Source organism: Amblyomma americanum, chromosome 8 (genome assembly GCF_052857255.1).
Source record: "Amblyomma americanum isolate KBUSLIRL-KWMA chromosome 8, ASM5285725v1, whole genome shotgun sequence".
In the NCBI taxonomy this organism is placed as follows: domain Eukaryota; kingdom Metazoa; phylum Arthropoda; class Arachnida; order Ixodida; family Ixodidae; genus Amblyomma; species Amblyomma americanum.
The window spans coordinates 40726484-40747191 of record NC_135504.1 but is presented as its reverse complement, the minus strand read 5'-3'; the positions used below and the strand labels follow the sequence as shown (position 1 = coordinate 40747191).

The window sequence follows — 20708 nt, the reverse complement described above, 5'->3', positions numbered from 1 at the left end:
ATATTATATAGTAAGGTACCGCACGGTATGTGGTGTTTAAAGTCTCGAAGCTGTATGTGGGCCATGAGGGACGCTGTAGAGCAGGCCTCCCAGTAAATTTCGACTACCTGGGGTTCTTGCACTGAAATATCATACAGCACACAGACTCTTTTGCATTTCGCCTGCGAAGAAATGCGGCCGCCAAGGCTGGAATTCGACCTCGCATCCTTGGGCTAGATCAGCAGCCGAACGCTAAAGCCGCTTAGCAGACTCATCCACCGCGAAAGTCAACCTGAAAAGTAGCCGGTCCCAGCGCGTTGACAGAGCAGCTGCGCAAAGCCTTCGCCGCTGGTGCTCCTGGGATTTTTCACCACGAACGATGTGACGGAACCACGGCAGGCTTAGACTGTGGCAACGACGACGCCGGCTTTACCACCTCACGAGCTCCTTAACACTTTCGCGATAACAGCTGCACCCAGCCGTAGCATGAGTGAACATGGCATTTCACTTCTCAGTTCAGTAAGTCTCGGAAGATTGTAATACTATAGGACGAGCGTCGACGCCCTCCAAGCACTCTCTGGAACTCTTCGCTTTTAGAGAGTACAGTACCTGCACGTGCAGACGACCGCAGACTATTGGCATACGGCAGTGCTGCAGCTTGCACCGCACTGAGCGGAAGTGGCGAAAAGGGAAATCTTACAAGGCAGCGCGATAGCCACCGTATTGTCGGTGGCGGCGCGTGAACTGAGATAAGGACTGCGGGCGAAAATAAAGGGCAAAAAAAAAGAAGCGCGCTGGACAATGTGCGTCACTATACAGAACGAAAGGCGCACACAAGGAACGCTCGACCCCGCGAGGCGTCAGTTATCAGTGTTCCCTCGGCCAAAGCGACATTTATGCTGCCTAGCGCCGTTATCGGCTGTCAAAGATAGCCAGCGTCGTCGTAGGTGCGGATCCCTCGCGCGTGCTTTGTGTATCGCCGTCGCCAGGAGTCGTGTCGGACGTCTTGACCGCAGTCGGCGGCGGGTGCTATTGCGAGCGAGGGATAATGGTGCTCACGAGGGCTCTGATGCTGTCTGCGTATGTGTGAACGGGGATCTCAGGTGAGTGCCTGTGTGGGCTGTCATTCGCTCCTTATCTGTCCTTATCGATGTGTAAGACTGGCGTCTCTCGTATACGATGTAATGCCCCGCTTATTTGAGTCATTCGGTGGATTGCAAGATGGCCCAGCTCGCGCCAGGTTTCTTTCACTGTGGATAAAGGTATAGTATATTTTGTGCCGTGTTGATGCGTAGCGATAAGCAGATCTATATCACTTTGTTATTAAGCATCGTTATGAATATATCTATCCGAACGCTTCTATTCGTTTCAGTGAAGGCAGCGTAAATATTCAAAGAGGTGAACGCACTGGGCTGGTTTCTGAGTTTTGTGGTAACACAAAACAGTGTGGAAAAACGAGAGATGGAAGAAAGACAACGTTTAATCTGTCGTTCGGAGTTCCTGCGTATGTGTCCGTTCTGAGATCTTTGGTTCTTTGAACCCCTAAAAGCAATCATTCTTCTTGATGTGCATTTCTAGTTTAATGAAAACATGCAAGCTCGGGCTTATTTTATCACGGAGAACCTCGGAAACGCTGGGGAAAAAATTCCGCGTCATGATTGACACCTCTCGGTTTCGTGCCCCAAGATCTTTAACTGACTCATGTTGCGGGAGTGTAAAAACATGTTACCATGTATAGTTGCATCATGAACCCTCGGTTCAATCTCCCAGCACGAATACGCAGGAACATTCCAATCAAGCTTTGTTCCATTCCTTCCTGAACGTGCCAAACTCTCCAGTGTCTATATCGGTGAGTGTTTAGAGCATGTCCGTCCGTCCAACATTACTCGAAGCTTCTAAGGTGTGAGCAAAGAAGCGCGAGCTCATGTATGGCGACGTCGTCGCTTGGTCTGTAAACAAAACGAGATCACCGAACTGAGCTAGTTTATTCACCTATAACTACGCCTATCTTCGCTTTCAAGGATGAAAGCAATGTCAGTTGATAGACAACGCCCTGTTATCGGATCTGTCTTTAAGCGGCTCGTGTTTTGTGCAGCTGCTTCTGCAGAGCAAGGATTATTTTTTTTAATTCAGGGATACTGCCAATCTCAATAAAGATCGTTGCAAGAACGGGACATGCATTTTCGAAATATAGAATTGAAATGATTCAGGGCAAAGATAGGCGGACATGTCTAGAGCAATATAAGAACGTATGTATTAACCGATTCCAGCTTAGAATGAGAGCTACTAGTTATTTTTAAAATAAAATAGCACGGTAAGTTTAAAAAATAAACGCATTACTTTGGTTGTTTCAATTTGATACTTATATTATGTTTAGTTTATGGATCTTTAACGTCCCTAAGCGACTCAGGCTATAATGGACGCCGTAGTGAAGGGCTTCGGAAATTTCGACCACCTGAGGTTATTTAACGTGCACTGACATCGCACAGTACACGGGCCTCCTGAATTTCGCCTCCATCGAAATTCGACCGCCGCGGCCGGGATCGAACCCGCGTCTTTGGGGTCAGCAGCCGAGTGCCATAACCACCCCAGGTGGTCGAAATTATTCCGGAGCCCTCCACTACGGCACCTCTTCCTTTCTCCTTTCACTCCCTCCTTCACCCCTTCCCTTACGGCGCGGTTCAGGTGTCCAACGATATATGAGACAGATACTGCGCCATTTCCTTTCCCCCCAAAACCAATTATTATTATTCATAACCACTGAGCCACCGCGGCTTTGAGATTCGGCTGACCAGAAGGGTGCGCTGCACGCACTAGATACGTAAAACAAACAGTTTAGTTTATGGGGGTTTAACGTCCCAAAGCGACTAAGGCTATGAGAGACGCCGTAGTGAAGGGCTCCGGAAATTTTGACCACCTGGGGTTCTTCAACGTGCACTGGCATCGCACAGTACACGGGCCTCTAGAATTTCGCCTCCATTGAAATTCGACAGCCGCGGCCGGGATCGCACCCGCGTCTTTCGGGCCAGCAGCCCAGCGCCATAACCACTCAGCCACCGCGGCGGCTCAAAACAAACAGAATTACTGGAAGGAGACCGAGAGAGTGAAATTCTGAAGAAAGAAAAAAAAACGATTAGAAACAAACAAACACTGGGAGGGAGCAAAAGTGGCCTGCAGTGAAAACTGCTGCACTTCGGATGGGGGTGTTTGTGGTTGTGGCAGAAATGAACAGCACAGAGGTGGCCGGTTTCCTTTGGGGGAAGTACCGTTGTCTGGCCCTTTGCACCGACAGCTCCAGTTGCTTATCGTGCATCGTTCGGCGACGGCGGTAAACAACCGTCTGCACTCAGACAACGCGCGGCTTCACCGTTACCGACTCGACCCTCGGCTGTGTTTGCGCCTGTTAAACAGATCGCAGATTTCGTCGTCTGTGAACGGCAGCAGCGTTTTCTTTGTGGTGACTTCCGTTAGAACGCACGTAAGCAGCGTTTTTATTCGAGCATGCGCGAAACCTGCCGCTACGAATAGAAGTGACGACCTGTGACTGCCGTATGCATAGGACTGCGATAAAACTGCTTTTCATAATCTGAAGTAGAACATTACGCCACCGTACGCCTCTGCACAAAAGAAAAAAAAATCTGACAGGAGGAAATTCACACACGACGCAGTTGTGTGAGACCAGCTCGGGTTTCTTTTACAAAAATTTCTTTCATTCCATGACCTCTATGCCCAACTGTTCTAGACAAAAGCGTTTTTCAATGAGAAACAGTTTATGAACGCATTTTTTTCATATATATATATCACAAGATTTTACTAATACAATCAGTATATCCGCATATCTCCTGTTGGCGCGCTTGCATTTTTTTTGTTATTAACGTTTTTGCTATCGCGAAAAACGTTCCCTATTTATTTCCTATGGGAGTCTTAACTGCTGCGGATGCGAGCGGTGGAGAAATTTTAAAAGAAAGATTTCGCTACATGCGTATCGGAAGAATGGACCATTCATTACCTTCAGTGGTTCATTCCTTGCAATTTTTCAATAATCATAATCGGCGGCTGCGTTTTTATGGAGGAAAAACGCTAAAGCGCCCCTGTGCTGTGCGTTGTCAGTGCGCGTTAAAGATCCCCAGGTGGTCGAAATTATTCCGGAGCCCTCCACTACGGCACCTCTCTCTTCCTTTCTTCTTTCACTCTCCCTCCTTTATCCCTTCCCTTACGGCGCGGTTCAGGTGTCCAACGATATATGAGACAGATACTGCGCCATTTCCTTTCCCTAAAAACCAATTATTATTATTATTATTATTATTATTATTATTATTAGTATTATTATTATTTTATTATTATTATCCAAGAAAGCTGGACATGTGGAGGCTGGATGAGGTTGTTTGGCGTGATGCAGTGATGACGTCGTAAATATTACGAGATAAGAGTTTGGTACGTGCGTTGAATGTGCTGCAAGTAGTGACTATAAATGTGACTCATCAAAGCATGAAATAACTGAATATAAACGCAAAAGCTTTTGCTAGACTAGCCGGGAGCGAGTATCGGCGTGCGGGTAATATCTGTGACGTCAGAAAGGCTGAGTTCGTATAAATATCCTGAATTGATGTGACGAGAATTGCACACATTAAAATTGATACGCGTAAAACAAAACGCCACACTGCTATGAGAAATGGCAAAGATGATCAGGAGGGACAGCAGATAAGGATATCCATTGAGATATGCGAACTTCTGCGAAATTTGAACCGATTTTTACCATTTACATGAATGTGTCTTCTGCCGGAGCCGTGTCTATCGCTCTTTCTTGTGGGTACCTTATGTAATGACAAGGAACGCACTTACACAAAGTGGTCACAGAGACCGAACTGCTGTTTCAACAGTAATTTTCTTTCTTTTTTTTCCTCCGTGTGCTCCTCATTGAGAGAAAACAGCATGTGATTGGAGGATACTCGTTTTCAATTTTATGTACGGCTCATTTTTATCTTTTCTGAGTGCTCCTCATGTTTGTGGTTCGACATGTGAGCTATATGTTCTTTCTTCCAATCTTGTTGCGCGCGTATGTGCGCGTGAGGGTAACGATACACTCGTTTGACGATTAAGTGGTTTTAATAAAAGTAATAATAAAAAGGAAGGAAAAGGTTTTTGCTAGCCCCGGCATCTGCCATCGATACTGAAGCACCTGAGCTGGGGCAGCGGAAATAAAGGATAGCAGGCAGAATGAAGAAATGAAAGAGGTGATGGGACAGGAAGAGAGGATATGGGGAGACGTAATACACACAGAAACTATTTACACAATAATAAATATGTGCAGGTTGCGCGCGTGATTAGTTCATGATGAAACAATAAACACACGCGCACAACAAACTTGCGACTGCTCATCGTGACCTGAAGCTTCTTTAAATATCTTAGACACCAAATAAACCTTCACCCATGATCATAAGTTTATGAAACACGACTTTAGGGAAGAAACTTAGTAAATTTGAAGCTAAGGGCGCTGTGCTTCAAATTTAATGGTGTACTGTTTGATTCACGTCCTTGCCACTGCGAAAGCTAGCCGCAATGCATTTACAGTATATTCGAATCGATTTACTAGCTCGCTGATATAAGACTGCGTCTCTGATGGTTCAGATTATCTTGAGTCACTGCGCGCACAAGATTTTTCACACAGTGCATCTCGGCGTCAACGGCCCTGTGTCTCTTCTCCGTTCTCCATGCGTCCTTCCAAAACATACAGCATATACAAAATGAATAGAACGGTTCCACACGGTTGTCTTGAAGTTGATTTTTTAATCGCAATGACTTTTGCTGAAGCAAATTTTCCCCTGCCGTTAGCTTGGGCCGAACACGTAATGTACTATACAAAGTATCTGTGAAAACTGCAGTTGTGTCGCACAGTTGGATTCCGCGAATTGTTGGGAATTGTACGCGAAGGTTCAATAGATCTAAGCCTCATTTTCCAATAGAGGAAACAACCTAATAGGCAGGTCGCAAATGCATGAAGAGTGGCGAAGGAGAGGACAAAAGAAGACATAAAAGAGTACCCGCCGCGGTGGCTCAGTGGTTAGGGCGCTCGACTACTGATCCGGAGTTCCCGGGTTCGAACCCGACCGCGGCGGCTGCGTTTTTATGGAGGAAAAACGCTAAGGCGCCCGTGTGCTGTGCGATGTCAGTGCACGTTAAAGATCCCCAGGTGGTCGAAATTATTCCGGAGCCCTCCACTACGGCACCTCACTCTTCCTTTCTTCTTTCACTCCTTCCTTTACCCTTCCATTAAGGCGCGGTTCAGGTGTCCAACGATATATGAGACAGATACTGCGCCATTTCCTTCCCCCAAAAAATCAATTATTCATTATTAAGACATAAAATAGTGAACTGTCCTAGATAGATAGATAGATAGATAGATAGATAGATAGATAGATAGATAGATAGATAGATAGATAGATAGATAGATAGATAGATAGATAGATAGATAGATAGATAGATAGATAGATAGATAGATAGATAGATAGATAGATAGATAGATAGATAGATAGATAGATAGATAGATAGATAGATAGATAGATAGATAGATAGATAGATAGATAGATAGATAGATAGATAGATAGATAGATAGATAGATAGATAGATAGATAGATAGATAGATAGATAGATAGATAGATAGATAGATAGATAGATAGATAGATAGATAGATAGATAGATAGATAGATAGATAGATAGATAGATAGATAGATAGATAGATAGATAGATAGATAGATAGATAGATAGATAGATAGATAGATAGATAGATAGATAGATAGATAGATAGATAGATAGATAGATAGATAGATAGATAGATAGATAGGAGGAGGGAAAGACAGGGATGTTAACCAAAAAGGGGTTCCGGTTGGCTAACCTGCACTGGGGAAGAGGGATTAGGGGGCTAAAAGGAGGAAGAGAGAAGGGGAAAAAGGCATAACACGCACACACACACACGCACAACGCTGTCACAATACGTCACTCAATCCAGTCGCTCTCAAGTAAGCAAAGAGTGCCTTGTATGCCTTGAGGGCAGTCGACTGCTGTGGCCACGGACCGAGGATCTTTTGCTCTGTTAATGGGCGAGGATCGAGGCGGTCCGGGGCACAGCACAGTGTATGTCTTGCACTCGCAAATGCAGGGCACTCACAGAGAAGATGAGCGATGGTCTCCTCACAACCGCAGCTTTCATAGGCACTGTCCTAAGTTTACATTGAAAGCACACAAACCAATACTTGGGAGCGCGGACTAGCAATTGAATGTGTCTAATCCCCCCCCCCCCTTTTTTTTTTCTGACACCCTTTTATCAGCCCAGACCCCGTGTTGAGTTTTCATCGAGGAGACCGTGCAAATGAATTAATAAATCAATTAGTTAATTAATCTCGTCTTTCTGCGCACGAAAGCATGAGAGGATGAAGTACGTATGATGGCCCATAACACAAACCAGACGTTACGTAGCGCTAACAATGTGTCGAAGAACAAGGAAATGAAAACTGCGCACTCTAAAGTGCGATCCTTTAGAGTGCCCTAATGAGCAGCTTACTCTCTTTTTACTCCCATGTAAGTCTATTCGTGTTTTTTAGAGTGTAAATATATACTAGAAAAAGAACAAAATTCTATTATAATAAATAGCAGTCTAGTTGCTTGAAATTCCAGTCCGCCATGTTCCCAACTTTCAGTACGGGGCTCAGGACCTTGGCTCGTTCACGCAGATCTGCACCGAAGATAGCACCGAAGTGCTATCCTCAGTGATATTTTTGTTGCGCAATCAGCCGCATGCGCGAGCGCCCTCCGTATCTTCCACGGAAACCGTGCAGGGAGCTTCAATATCCTCCTCAAACGCCGGTTAGCGGATGGGCGTGCCGGTAACCTTCGCCTTATCTTACCGCACAAAGCATCCATGTTTTCTGCAATAGGATGCCAAGTCTCCTGGGCCTTGAAGCTGGTCGAGTGCTAGCGAAACTGTTCTTTCGGTCGGGCGCTCGAGTACTGTGGGGATCAGTGTGACGGTGATCGGCTTCACGCTAGCCGAACGATGCCAATGTCTTCCTTCTTGTTGCCGCGGTCGTTGGCTCTCCAGTCTGGAGGGTGTAGAAAGCAATTCGGGCATAGAAGCTCATGTGTTTTGTTCATCGCCTTGCAGGAATAAAACCGCGATGGAGCACTTTTGTCGAGTATAGTTGAACCTGACGGGACCACCCTCGTATGAATTCCGACTGCACCTGCCTGCTTATTCCAAGCGCACACATTTTCCCAAGATGCACAGAACGTCAGTTTTTAATCTGGGGCGTGGATCCCCTTTTTTTTTATCGCAGTGTTCTACACCTCCAGGTTCTAAACTTACGGCATCGCCATCGTAGCAGCAGCAGCAGTAACAGTGCTTGTAGTAATAAAAGTAGTAGTAGTGGTATAAATAGCAGTAGTAGCAGCAGTAGTAGTGATAGCAGCAGCAGTACAAGCTGTGCTTCCAGTGATAGCAGTTGCAGTATTCTACCACTCGTAGTTGCAATCTAGTGCTAGTATTTGTGCTGTAACAGAAAACTCAATGACGTCAACGCTCCGGGGTCACGCAGTCAGCTTCCGGTCAATGAGGACGTTCTCCTGAATGGCCAGCTTCGTACCTCTGGCTACTAAGACCGTGCCATCAGTGGTCTTCTGATATCTACAAGCCTAGGCTATGTTGGTCATTGCTAAATGGCCAGAAACGACATTGCTAAACATAAGATTTCAGATTTCATTGCCATGGTCATCAGCTGACTCGACTAATTTCATGTACTGTGTATTATGCGCTGCATTTACGCTGTGCGATGTAATTTATTTTAAGTCGGTTGTCTGTGTCTTCTAATACGTTTTGTGCCGCCGCGGTGGCTGAGTGGTTATGGCGCTCGGCTGCTGACCCGAAAGACGCGGGTTCCATCCCGGCCTCGGTGGTCGCATTTTGATGGAGGCGAAATTCTAGAGCCCTTGTACTGTGCGATGTCAGTGCACGTTAAAGAATTCCATGTGGTCGAAATGTCCGGAGCCCTTCACTACGGCGTCCCTCGTCGCCTGAGTCGCTTTGAGACGTTAAACCCCCATAAACCATAAAAAATCGAATATGTTTTCATTTCTACTGTATATTTTGTTTCATGCGTGACGAAGCTAGTTGCAGTCATGGTGGGTCAACAGCGCAACAAACGCGGGACAAAGGCAAGGCAAGCGCTGACTAGGAACTGAGTTTATTGAACGAAAAGTTATTATTGAAGAATTACCACTTTTCGTTCTTCAATAAACTCAGTTGCTAGTCAGCGCTTGTCTTGCCTTGGTCCCGCGTTTGTTGCGTTGTTCACCCACTATAAATGCTTACCAACTCGCCCAAATCTCAGTTTTACTCGAAGCTGGTTGCGTGTTTTTAGGTTGTCTTGCGTTTTTCGCTGTTGTCAGTGCCTTTTAAAGGGGCAAAGGACACATCAAGCCCGGCTTTTCCTTGGCTCTTTTTTTTACTGCATAATGAGAAAAAAGAAATAAATGAATGAATGAATGAATCAATCAATGAATGAATGGTCAAGAAGAGAACTGTTTTGGTGAGGAAAAGTGGGGGGGGGAGAGTACGGGAGGAGAACGTATTCAATGAGGTTTTGATGTCGCTCCTCAGTCCCAAGTAAGAAAGAAAAAGCAAGGAGCTGTTTTCCTGTCCATCATCTAAAGACCTGTCCTATTCTCGCGGTTTCTTCCTGCAGAGACTCCCTTATGTATCCATTGGGCGGCTCTCGTGCTGTGTCCTAGTATAGCCCCGAGGAATAATCAGCGTAGACGCAAGGCAACAACCACGATGACCTGGATGAAAGGCTTCCGGATCAGGGCGGCGCCACAGACGGTGCCGATGCGCCAGCCCAGCCGCCCCCTTCTTTTCTCCATCGGCTGAGGTCGGCGTAGCCCACAGAAGGAACAGCGGGCGACACTTGGCGCCATGAGGGAAAGCGGCGGTGGGCCTTTGGCGGCCATCTTGGCCGCCCTACTCTGCTCCTGCGCTCCCCTGGCGGTGTCGGCCGACAGCTGGTGCAGTGCCGAGGACGAGGACCCGGACTCCCGGTGGTATTGGCGTGTGGACGAGTACCCGCACCCGATAACGCAGCCCCGCTACTGCAATCGCTACCGGGCTTCTTTCGTATGTGACCCGGACAGGGTCATCAACAAGAAGCAAGGCGAGATATCTTTAAGCATACCTAGGCGATGTCATGAAGGGCTCATTTCCCGAGCCCGTGTGGGTGTGTGTGTTTTACAGCAAAAGCAGTTATAGATAAGGTTTAGCCGTACAGCCCTGCATTCTACAGTGGAATATCCAGCGTCAGCCGTATAACCTTAAATATTTGGTGAATTAATTCAATTCAGTTCATTTCAGTGGCCGCCATCTGCCATTGTTGGTAAGTGGAGAAGTGGCGAGAGGAAATTCTCCTCTCTACGTTTAAGGGTGAGGTGGGACACGGAAAGTACGAGAGGGAGTAAAGAGACAGTGGGAAGCGTTGGAGTCTGGGATTAACCTAAATAGCTAAATCAAGTATACAACAGCTTTCGCTGATTAATGCGCTAAGCCGGCAAGCTTAGTTCTACTTTTTTGTTCGTTTAAAACTCAATTTTGCGGGCTAGTTCGGAGAGATCCGGATGAGCGCTTGTTGGGTGAATAACCGCCTCATGTGTTGTGTCTTGGGGCCCCTAATAGCAATGAGGGAATAATACTTCTTTAACACGGGGCCATCTCGAAGGACTTTTCGAATGAGGTCTTTTTGTTTAAAGGCGAGCGGTGCGCAGGCAAAAGCGCCGCGAAAAGGTCCTGAAGATGAATGTCGCCATTCGGGACCACTGAAACTGAATGGGACTGGGGCGACCTTATCAGAATGACCTTAGCGAATTTGCGATTGCGACGCTTTCTGGCATAGAAAAATGAACGCAAAGCAGAAAATAAAGTGGAGCATCTTTTCTAAATATATAAAATAAAGCTTGCCCAGTTTTTTTATCTCGGACTGGGGTTTATATTTTTGTTCGGATCTTATCACAGTAGTCAACTGTGCATGATGGCCTAGGCGAAAAACAAGATCTGCATCTGACCAAACTGCTCTTCAAAAGTTCCCTCAAAGTTGTAGAAGATGTAAGATTGAGGTCACGGTGGCTCAGTGGCCATGATGCTCGGCTGCTGACCCGAAGGATGAGGGTTCGGTCCCGGCCACGGCTGTCGCATTTCGATGGCGGCGAAATGATAGAGAGCCGTGTACTGTGCGATGTGAGTGCACTTTAAAGAACCCCAGGTGGTGAAAATTTCCGGAACCCTCCACTGTAACGTCCCTCATAGCCTGGACCGCTTTGGGACGTTAAACCCCATACAACATAAACTATAATATATAAGAGTAGATGCAATTTTAGGCTTAATGGAATGCAAAACACCGTTTTAATTTTGGGAGCCTCATTTTCGGCACATTATCCCTGAGAAAGCGAAATAATGCTAAAAACTCAATGACTGTTAAAAATGTATGACCTGTGGCGTGTGGCGGTCTCACTCCTGTTTTCAAGTTTTGCTCCTTAGGTGAAATGAGATGCCTGGTTGCAGTTTAGATCTTTGAGGAGTGCAGTGGCAGCGGGAACCGGTTTTTACAGCAGTTCACGTAATCCTACCATGCGCATCTATATATTTTTTCTCGCATCGGTGCAGCCGAACTTTTTTATATTTCTCTTATGAAAGCGTCAGCAGTTGTCTCCATTGCGTTTGTAGAGTAGGACCGCAACGACTTAGTGACTGTCGTAGCTTATTCAAGAAATGATGCAAGTGACCACGTTAACACAACAAGAACTCACGACTCGTCGTTCAAGAGCTGCCACACTTGCACGCGGTGCGGTTTGCTGCTCAGCTGCGATAATGACGTAGTGCTGCTCGCAACTCTGCAGCGGACTCCCTGGACTGGATCATCGAGCGCATTAGGAACGAGACCCTCTGCATCTGCCCCACGTGCGGCAAGTCTCAGGCCAGGGGCATCACCCTCGGCGTCGCCATCATGGAGCACATCCACAGGCCGCACAAGTGGGTGTCGCTTCACTCTCTCACCATATACACTCTCTCACTCACTCTATCACCCGCTCGTTCCTTCATTCACACAGCCAATCAGTTTGTCAAAGGCTGACCATAACTATATGTGAGCGAAGGAACTAATCAGATCGTCAGTAGTACAACTGATGCATCCGTACAGGGCAGCCATTGAAGCATAGGGTATAGATGGGTTAGTCACCAGCTAGACTTAACCATGTGACCCAATCATTTATACCATCCGCTCATTGGTCAAAAACTCATTGCAGTTTGCCGATCTCGGAGGCCGTGCGGCTGTTCGCTGAGAGACTGCGCAAGCAGTGGGGCTTGGGCCACTGCGACGACGACATACTGCTGCTCATATCCACCAAGGACAAGCAGGTAAAAGTAAAAAAAAAATCTGAGCTAGGCTTGTGCAGTACGTGTCAGAAAGAAGAAAAATTTATAGCTGCCATGTTCGACCCAAGTGCTCTGTCAGGTTTGAGTAGGTGCGCAAACAGGATTATGGCGCATTTTGTTTGGCTTTGCAGGGTGAACGTCGACTCAGGTTGTGAGGGGCGCCGTGTGTAGAGATCCGGATAGTTTCGTCTACCTGGGGTTCTTTAACGTGCAATTGACATCTCACTGTACATGGGCATCCAGCATGTTGCCTCTATATAGGTATAGAAGTGCTACTGCCACGGATGGGGTCGCACTCGCGACTTTCCTGTACTTTGCGATGTCAGTGCTCGTTAAAGAACCCCAGCCGGTCGAACTTATCCGGAGCCCTCCACTAGGGCGTCCCTCATAGCCTGAGTCGCTTTGGGACGTTGATCCTGTACACCCAAATCAAATGTGACAATTCTATTTGCTGACCCGTTCAAACCTGTGTGAATTTTTCTATAGCGTGTAAGTCAGTTTGCGTTCACTTTCGTGCCGCGCTGTTAGGTTCGTTAGCTCGGGTAGTTAGTTATAGCGCGAGAGAATACGCGAGCCAAGTGGAAATTGCCGTGCTGACGCCGCAAGTAACCAGAAATACTGAACGGCACGTGTAAGGCTATATCACACTGCAAGTAGCTTCTCTTGGGTGAAGTAATCGAAACAAATCAAATCAAACGCGATTGCTTGACATTATTTAATGCTCAACCTATAGCCATGAGGAAATCAAGGCTTTCAAGGCATTACAGCTTTACGTGACCCACTGAGATGAGACTATGCGGAACAATGCTGTAAGACTTGTATTGCTCTCTCAAGGTGCTTCAGACAGGGAGACGGGCTAGCTGTCTTGAAGTATGATGTTATGAGATGGGGCTATTTTCGCTGCAGATAGCGGCGATATATACGCTGTCCTTTCAGTGTGTAAAACAACTGACATTTCAATGTGTAAAGCAACACCAGGCGAGTGTTAAGGTTGCACGCGAGATGGCCGGTAAACCTTTGAAATTTACTGTACCCACACTCCGTTCATAAAAGGCTGTGCACTATAGAGGACAGCTTACTTCCCTTCTTACTCCTTTCCGTTTAGAATGCACCCCGCTAACTGCATTCTTGCCTTGGAGCACGCATGTAACGAACACCCCACACAAGTGGTTTGAAAAAGCAGTTGTACGTGCATGGCGGGGACAAGGAGATACAGATACGATGCGCACCAACTCGCTTGCATCGCAAGTGCACCATTTGTTTTCACTAGAAAGCCCCCACTTAAACAAAAGGTGCTCTCGCAGCGTACACATACAGCTCACTCTGAGGCTGTGTTGCAACACTGCAGTCTCACACCCTGGTGGGGCCGGCCGTGTCGGGTGTGTTCCCGCAAGAGGTGGCCGACCAGATCTACCTGGAGAGCCGCGGACACTTCTCCAACTGCGACTTCTACGAGGGGCTCGAGTCCATGGTCCAGTCCTACTTCGACATGCTTCGCAGGTGAACCGCTGTTTGCCCGAATCAACAGGCGCGCGGATATAGGGCTGGCAAAAGCGCGCGGAATGTAATGAATTGGTTATAGGAAGAAAAGAAGGAAGCAATGGACTGTCTCACTTCTCAGTGGGCACCACAACCGCTCCGCGTGGGAGGAAGGAGAAAGTGAAAGAAGGAATAGACAAAGAGGCACCGTAGGGTGGAGGGCTCGGGATAAATTTCGACCACCTGGAGATCTTTAACGTACACTGGCATCGCACAGCGCACGGCCGCCTTTTTGCGTTTCGCTTCTATCGAAGTACTGCCGCCGCACATTGGCAGCAAATATTTGGGCTGATGTAAATGTGAGTCATCTTATTATGCGCTCATTTTATAATCGTGCCTAATTCTATCGAGGTTTGCTGAATTTTTGGTGTCCTATAAATAATTTTCGGGATTTTTGCGCTCGTTAGCAGATACTCAACTGCGAGCAGCCAGTCTCTCATGAGAGGCCTCAAAGCTTATTTTTTGACGGCTGGGAAGCTCGCAGCGATCGTGCCGATGGTGCGGCAGCGCATGCGACCGACTCGTTGGAAGTTCGCCGAAAAGTGGTTGCGACGCCACCGAAGCGCCTTTGTGTCGCAGAACGTCAGAAATCGCGCTGCGCTGCGGCTACAACACGGCAGCGACGATTGAGGGGTGGCCGCGCCATCGAAATGGCTGTCGTGTTCTCGAGTGTCTAAACTCGCGCCGGCGCTTTCGTGCTCAAGAATCAACGGACACCGCTAGCGGGCGCAGCATTCGCCAAACATCCGAATATCGACCAGGGTAGTACTATCAAGATGCCACGATAGTAGGTTTATTTTCACGCTCCTCTGATGGACGCTGCATTTGGATGGAGGTAAAATAAAACAAAAATCCACGACCCTTTACACTTGCTACGCAATGCACGACCCAGCGATCGCATTGCTGAGCAATAATAAACACTGTAAATTTTGGGGCCGTTTATTAGACTCTTTAGCATACCGTGTACCGTGTTCCCGTTACGGAATTACATTGCCTAGAATATACTGGCTAGTGTACCGACCGAGAGCGCCAAACTGGCACCGGGAGCAATGTGTATACCCGCGGCGGCCGCATAGGGGCGCTGCCAAATGCGAGTGTGTAGGGCGCGCGCGGCGCGCGCGGCGCGCGCATCGAGGCACCCTACACACTCCTAGGGTGCCTCGATGCGCGCGCCCCCGCTTAAATTGCTTCGCGGTGATAGGCGAATAAAACCGATACTAATGCCTTGCGCATCGTTACAAGGAATAAAACGCAGAACCAAAACTTGGTGCCTGTACTCATTTAATACTTTGGTTGATGTGGTGATTATGAGTGTCCTCCGTGTGGCCAAACCCCGACTGTTGCGTAGGCTCCAGCTGAAGGGCCTGGTGGGCGCTCGCGTTCAGCCCCCTCCCGGCACCAGCGCGGGCGTCATCGTGGGCATCGTGTTTGGCGCGCTGGCCCTGATGCTACTCGCCGTGGGTGCCGTGCTGCTGGTGGTGCGCCGGTGCGACGCCCAGCACTTCTCCACCAAGAGTGAGTGTAGGCATGTGACGCCTGCCACCCGTCACATCAGTACGCCGGTGCGCAGCATCATCTTGCTTCGGTACGCGAACACTGCGAGGGAATCGAGCCGTGGCCAGCTGGCCCGAACAGCCACCCTAGTGAATATCCATCGTCGTCGATCTCATCATCATCGTCATCAACCAGGCTACGACCAATGCAGTACGATGGCATCTCCTGTTGACAGCCAGTGATCTGCGCGTTTACTTCTTTCCATAGCTCGATGTGCTGTTCGTAACTTAAGCTGAACCCTTTTTGTTAGCCTCCAACCTGGAGGCTAACCTCCAACGTGGAGGCTAAACGTGGAGGCTAATAAAAAGAGTTCAGCTTAAGTTGAGGACACCGCAGCGAGCTATGGAAAGAAAAATGATAGGTGTAAGGTTAAGAGACTGGAAGGAGGCAGTGTGTGTGTGAGAACAAACGCGGGTTACTGACATCCTAGTCAGAATGAAAAGGTAGCAATGGGCTTGGGAGGGTACGGAATGCTAAGGCAAGACAACAACGACAAGATAACCGCTGGTTCTTGAGGGTAACGGAGTGGATTCCAAGAGAAGGCAGGCGTAGCAGGGTGCAGCAGAAGGTTAGGTGGGCAGATGAGACTAAGAAGTTTGCGGGGATACGGTGGTCACAGCTGGCAAAGGACAGGGTTAATTAAAGAAATATGGGACAGGCCTTTGTCCTGCAGTGGGGGTAGTCAGGCTGATGATGATGAAGTCTACACTCTTTAGCTCTTGCTGGCTTAATTAGCCAGTTATCTCGAATGATTGCTCACTGTCAGCCCGCGCACTACATTTCAAAGTACTCAGACTCTCTACTCTCCACTTCACTAGCTGCATTAAAGACACCACTGTGTGGCATTACATAAGGGTTGCAAGTAGAAAAATTACATTATTATTATTGCGACTTGAGGTCATTGAAGTGATTACTGCTAAACTGAACAGGTGATAGCAGATGCGTAGCAGGAAAAGCCGTTCCAGTCGGCTGCTGTGCGAAGGAATCTGAAGTTAAGTCAACTTGAGGCTGAGTGAGCCTCCTAACCGTGACGAATTATTTGTTACTTCTTCGCCCGACTGCAGCCCAACTGATCAGTGGACCATTAGTTATGTATTCACTGTAAACACGAATTACCCTATAAAGGGGTAAACGGCCCTAGCGCACTCCCTAATAGAGAGATGGTACGCAATGCCCCTATTAGGGAGTGCGCTTACTCCCTTGTAAGGTGATTCGTGTTTACGGTGTTCTCTGCATGCGTTACATGTCCCCCTGAAGTCCGTTTCCTGTTCATGACTTCAGTTATTTCAATTCAGTTTTATTGCATCAAGGTAAGAATTCATTACAGAACTTACATACAGAAGCAGGTCCCAGAGCCCGCGACTGTATCCGAACCTCCTATAAATGAGAAATGAAAATCAAAACGTAAAGCAGCACTGAGAGATTGCACGATGAATCATATTTATGTACGAAATTAGTTTAAACATTCGGGATGATTAGGACAAAGTTTTTGCGATACATAGGTGAAGCGCACGTTATCGAAATAACACTATTTGGTAGAAGAAAACAGACTGAACAAATGTACCCCCTTTGCCAAAAGTAACCTAGCAATAGGTTTTTGCTTCTGAATCGTATAACGGAGCCGTTACGGCACCCTTAAAGACTGAAAGATGTCAGAATGTGAGGACAAGGGTTCACTTTACTTTGCAGAGGTTCAGAGCTTAAGGGCTTCACTACGCGCTTAAGAAACCAACCACTGTTGTCCAGTTACTTTTGGCAAACGCGGTGCATTGAACAGCACATCTCACAGTATATTGTTTCGAAAATGGGCAGAAAGGAGATAACAGTACAGAATTCTAGTGTCTAAATACCTAAAAATGTTTATTTAATGATGTCATTTTGTTTAGTTACGTTGTCATTAAATTTCCTTTCACCTCTAATCTAAATTTGATCTGTGTCTTTTAGTGTTGACTTCTTGTTTATCATAGCCCGCTACGCTGACCTCAACTTAAGAACACATTTTTTTGTTAGTAGTGTCCAAGACTCGACACCAAAGTTAGAACAGGCAGGATCGATGGATTCTGCACTGCCTGTGGAAAATTCAATTTTGGCGTGACCTAGACAAGTATCCGGAGTGTGAGTGGCCTATAATTAAACAGCACCACGCGAAAGCGTAGACCGGACCGTTTATTTTCCAAGTGCTCGCTGTGGCGGGCGAATACAAGTTCACGCTTGACACTGTCGGAGACTGCGGAGGCTTTTGAGGCCGGCCAACTGTGAAGTTGCGGCCAGAATAATACGGGCCGCGATTCCGGGATCAAACCGCTCTCATACATTACGTAGCGTAAATTAAGCGCTGTTTGACACTTACACAAGTAAAAGTAAACGAAGCTTATGCGCTTGAGCAAACCTTCCTATTGCATTTGCACAAGGAGAGGGAGGGCCTGCGAGTGTATACGTAAATACTGTTCTATTTTGTGCTTTAGATTTAATGCTGTGAATCTAACCGGGCATGCATCTTAGGGATGTTGCGCAATGTCATACTATGGCACAGAAAAATATGGCAGGCTACGGCTCACGAAGGAGACTCAAGAAGGGTACCATTGTGTTGACGCGTGTTCGCCCTCTTTCTGCAGGCATTCCCGAAGCGTTGCGGAGGATGCGGCAACTGCGACCCGCGAGACATCGCCATCATTTCGGCCGCCACAACAGCAAGGCTGCGACTGCACCCTCTTACGTGAGGGCTCCGACAGCGGCCGCGGTGGCCGCGGCGACAACGCCAGTGGCGCAGAAACTGACGACGCCCTTAGCGGCCCCGCCTCCTAAACCTCCGCGGCCTCCGCAAACTGCGACGCTCAGCAACGGATGCTACGCGTCCCCCAGCGGCGTCGAGACGCCGCACCTCAACGTCAGCGACGCTAGCGACAGTTCCGACGATGAGAGATCGACCAGCGATAGCGACGGGGAGTGCACCAGCTGCGAGAGTGAGGCCGCGATAGCGAGCACGCCGGGAGCCAGTTGCTCCAGCACCAAAACTCACGCCACGGTTTGAGAGCTGTGAGGGATGGGAGCTTCTGGCATCGAGGGAGGTGCTTTTGAAAGGGAAGTGCTCCCCCAGCCTCGGCGTGTTCAGTTATAGTGTGAAGTGAAACTTTCTGGCGCTAGAATTCGTATACAAGACGCTGCTTTCGTCACCAGTTCCTCAGTTCTTCTGTCGCCAGTTCCTCCGTTCTTCTGTCACCAGTTCCACGTCACTAGTGTGTATGCATACATACGTGAAATGTACCTGAGGAAACCCTCATCGAAGTGGCTTGAGCAGGGCAATGTGTTGAGGGCAACATTTGAACTAGGCCAGCTTTATCTGAACACATCCAGGGTATGTCCAAAGAGTCAAGAGTGGCGACCATGATGCTACTGAATGACTTTGCATTGTTTAGACCAAGACTGCTCCCCTAGCCTCGGCGTGCTAAGTGGAACTTCTTGGCAATACAGTTCACCTAAAAAGCCAGAGCTTGAGTCAGTAATTCCTGTGATGTGGGGTTATGACCACTGCCTATATGCTCACGTGTCGCGGTATGCTCAGGGCACCCGGCAAACCCCCACCGAAGCCAGCCCTCATCGAGTTGGCGACCAAACGACAAAAAAAAAAGGTCCAATGATTCAAGAACAATCACCGTGTTGCCAATGAATGACTCTTCGTTGCCTGGGCGAAGAATATAAGGATTCTTTCCCTATAGTTCTTACACCTGTCTCTGAGGACATCAGACACATGACGGCAGTGTACGTGGTGTAGAAATAAGCACGCTCCTTTCTAACGCCGGCGTATGTAGAGCTGTTAGAATGAAGAATTCTTACCGGAATGGTTAAGCCGCCTGTTGGAGCAGCCGGGCCTCTGCGGAAGCTGGAACTGCCTCAGCGTGTTCTTCACATCTGTGGGTGTGTGTCCGGAATGGTGCTAGCCGTCATATGTGCGGCGCTTTTACGAAGCAAACACATGCGTTCCCTCGTAGGGAACAACGAGTGAAGCGTGATTTTCCAGTGACTCTAGCAACATGTGCTCCCACTCGCCATCTAGCGTCAGCACTGCTAATCGAGAACAGAGGCGAACCTCTATGAAAACCGTGTTGCGTACTCTTAAAATCGAATGGTGCAGTGACAGCAGGTGTGTAGTAATTGAAATGCTTAACAGGCAATGTTCTATGACTGCTGTTTTGTGTTTAGGAGTCCGTACTGCACAGCGTAGTTGCATTCTTTGGCAAGCAACGCGTGATAGCGCGACGAACAGTAGACCTTTTTCGTGCCATTAGCGTCTGCGTTTTCGTCTGTATGCTGCTGCATTTCTAGTGCCAAGTTTTTGGCCCATGTCTGTCGAGTTTGCTTGCGGCTCCCGATGGATGGCGCCACGCGCTCGTCGGCTTCAATTCTTGGACGTTTCGAGCTCAAAAACACGACGTGACACAGTTCTTTAGGTTGTATTTGCAGCAGGACAGTGGTGAAGTGTGGCATATATTCTGTACCTGCGACTGTTGGCTTAGAAAATATGACATATTTTTCTGCAAGAGTATTTGATTTGTGTCTTCATCGTTAGTTTCATGTAGTACCGCTAGAGCATTGTTACAGCGTTCGGCTTGCGACCATAACTGCGCGCGTCACCATTTGCAACGGAAAGCACTACACTAGAGACATTACAGAGTTATAATACGACAGCACTAGAAACCTCATCCAGAAAAAAAAAATATCGTCGGTCATAAAACTTGCCCATTGGTCGGAGGGAAGTGGCGTAAGCAGATCGGATAGTTCCTATTGGCTCCAAGGAAGTTACGTCACCTGATCGGATAATTCCCATTGGCTGGAGGGAAGTGACGTGACTTCCATTTAAGGCGTCAATGCCTTCTAACGCTATCGCGTTGCAACTGGTAAGGTAATTAGGTGTACCTGTGAATTTTTGCATAGCGGTACTGTAAAAGCTACAGTATGACCCCCCCCCCCTTCCTTCCCACTGCCGGCCGCCAGCAGCATATGCGCAGATGGCCCCAATGGGCCAGATGTGGTCCACCTGCGGGCACATCTGGGTCCTAGGTACCATTTGCGCATGTTCACTGGCGGCATACGGTATATAGCGATACACGGTGATGCTATACAAAACTTTCTATTTAACACAGTGTTACCGGATACCGACTGTCCTCGCGCG

The 20708-nt window shown here is 47.8% G+C and overlaps 1 protein-coding gene across 1 annotated transcript; it reads left to right on the top strand.

Moving 5' to 3' along the window:
• Positions 1-941: 941 nt before the first annotated feature.
• On the top strand, positions 942-20080 carry LOC144101448 (uncharacterized). The gene is made up of 7 exons (XM_077634626.1): positions 942-1082; positions 9714-10178; positions 11911-12043; positions 12316-12427; positions 13794-13945; positions 15333-15499; positions 18154-20080. The coding sequence occupies exons 2-7, from the start codon at positions 9944-9946 to the stop codon at positions 18567-18569; spliced, it is 1215 nt and encodes a 404-aa protein (XP_077490752.1). The 5' UTR covers positions 942-1082; positions 9714-9943; the 3' UTR covers positions 18570-20080.
• The last annotated feature ends 628 nt before the right edge of the window (positions 20081-20708 follow it).

Coding starts and splice junctions, on each gene's coding strand:
- LOC144101448 (XM_077634626.1), top strand. CDS start 9,944: ATGAGGGAAAGCGGCGGTGGGCCTTTGGCGGCCATCTTGGCCGCCCTA. Junction 10,179..11,910: donor GGTCATCAACAAGAAGCAAG/GCGAGATATCTT, acceptor GCAACTCTGCAG/CGGACTCCCTGGACTGGATC. Junction 13,946..15,332: donor TACTTCGACATGCTTCGCAG/GTGAACCGCTGT, acceptor ACTGTTGCGTAG/GCTCCAGCTGAAGGGCCTGG.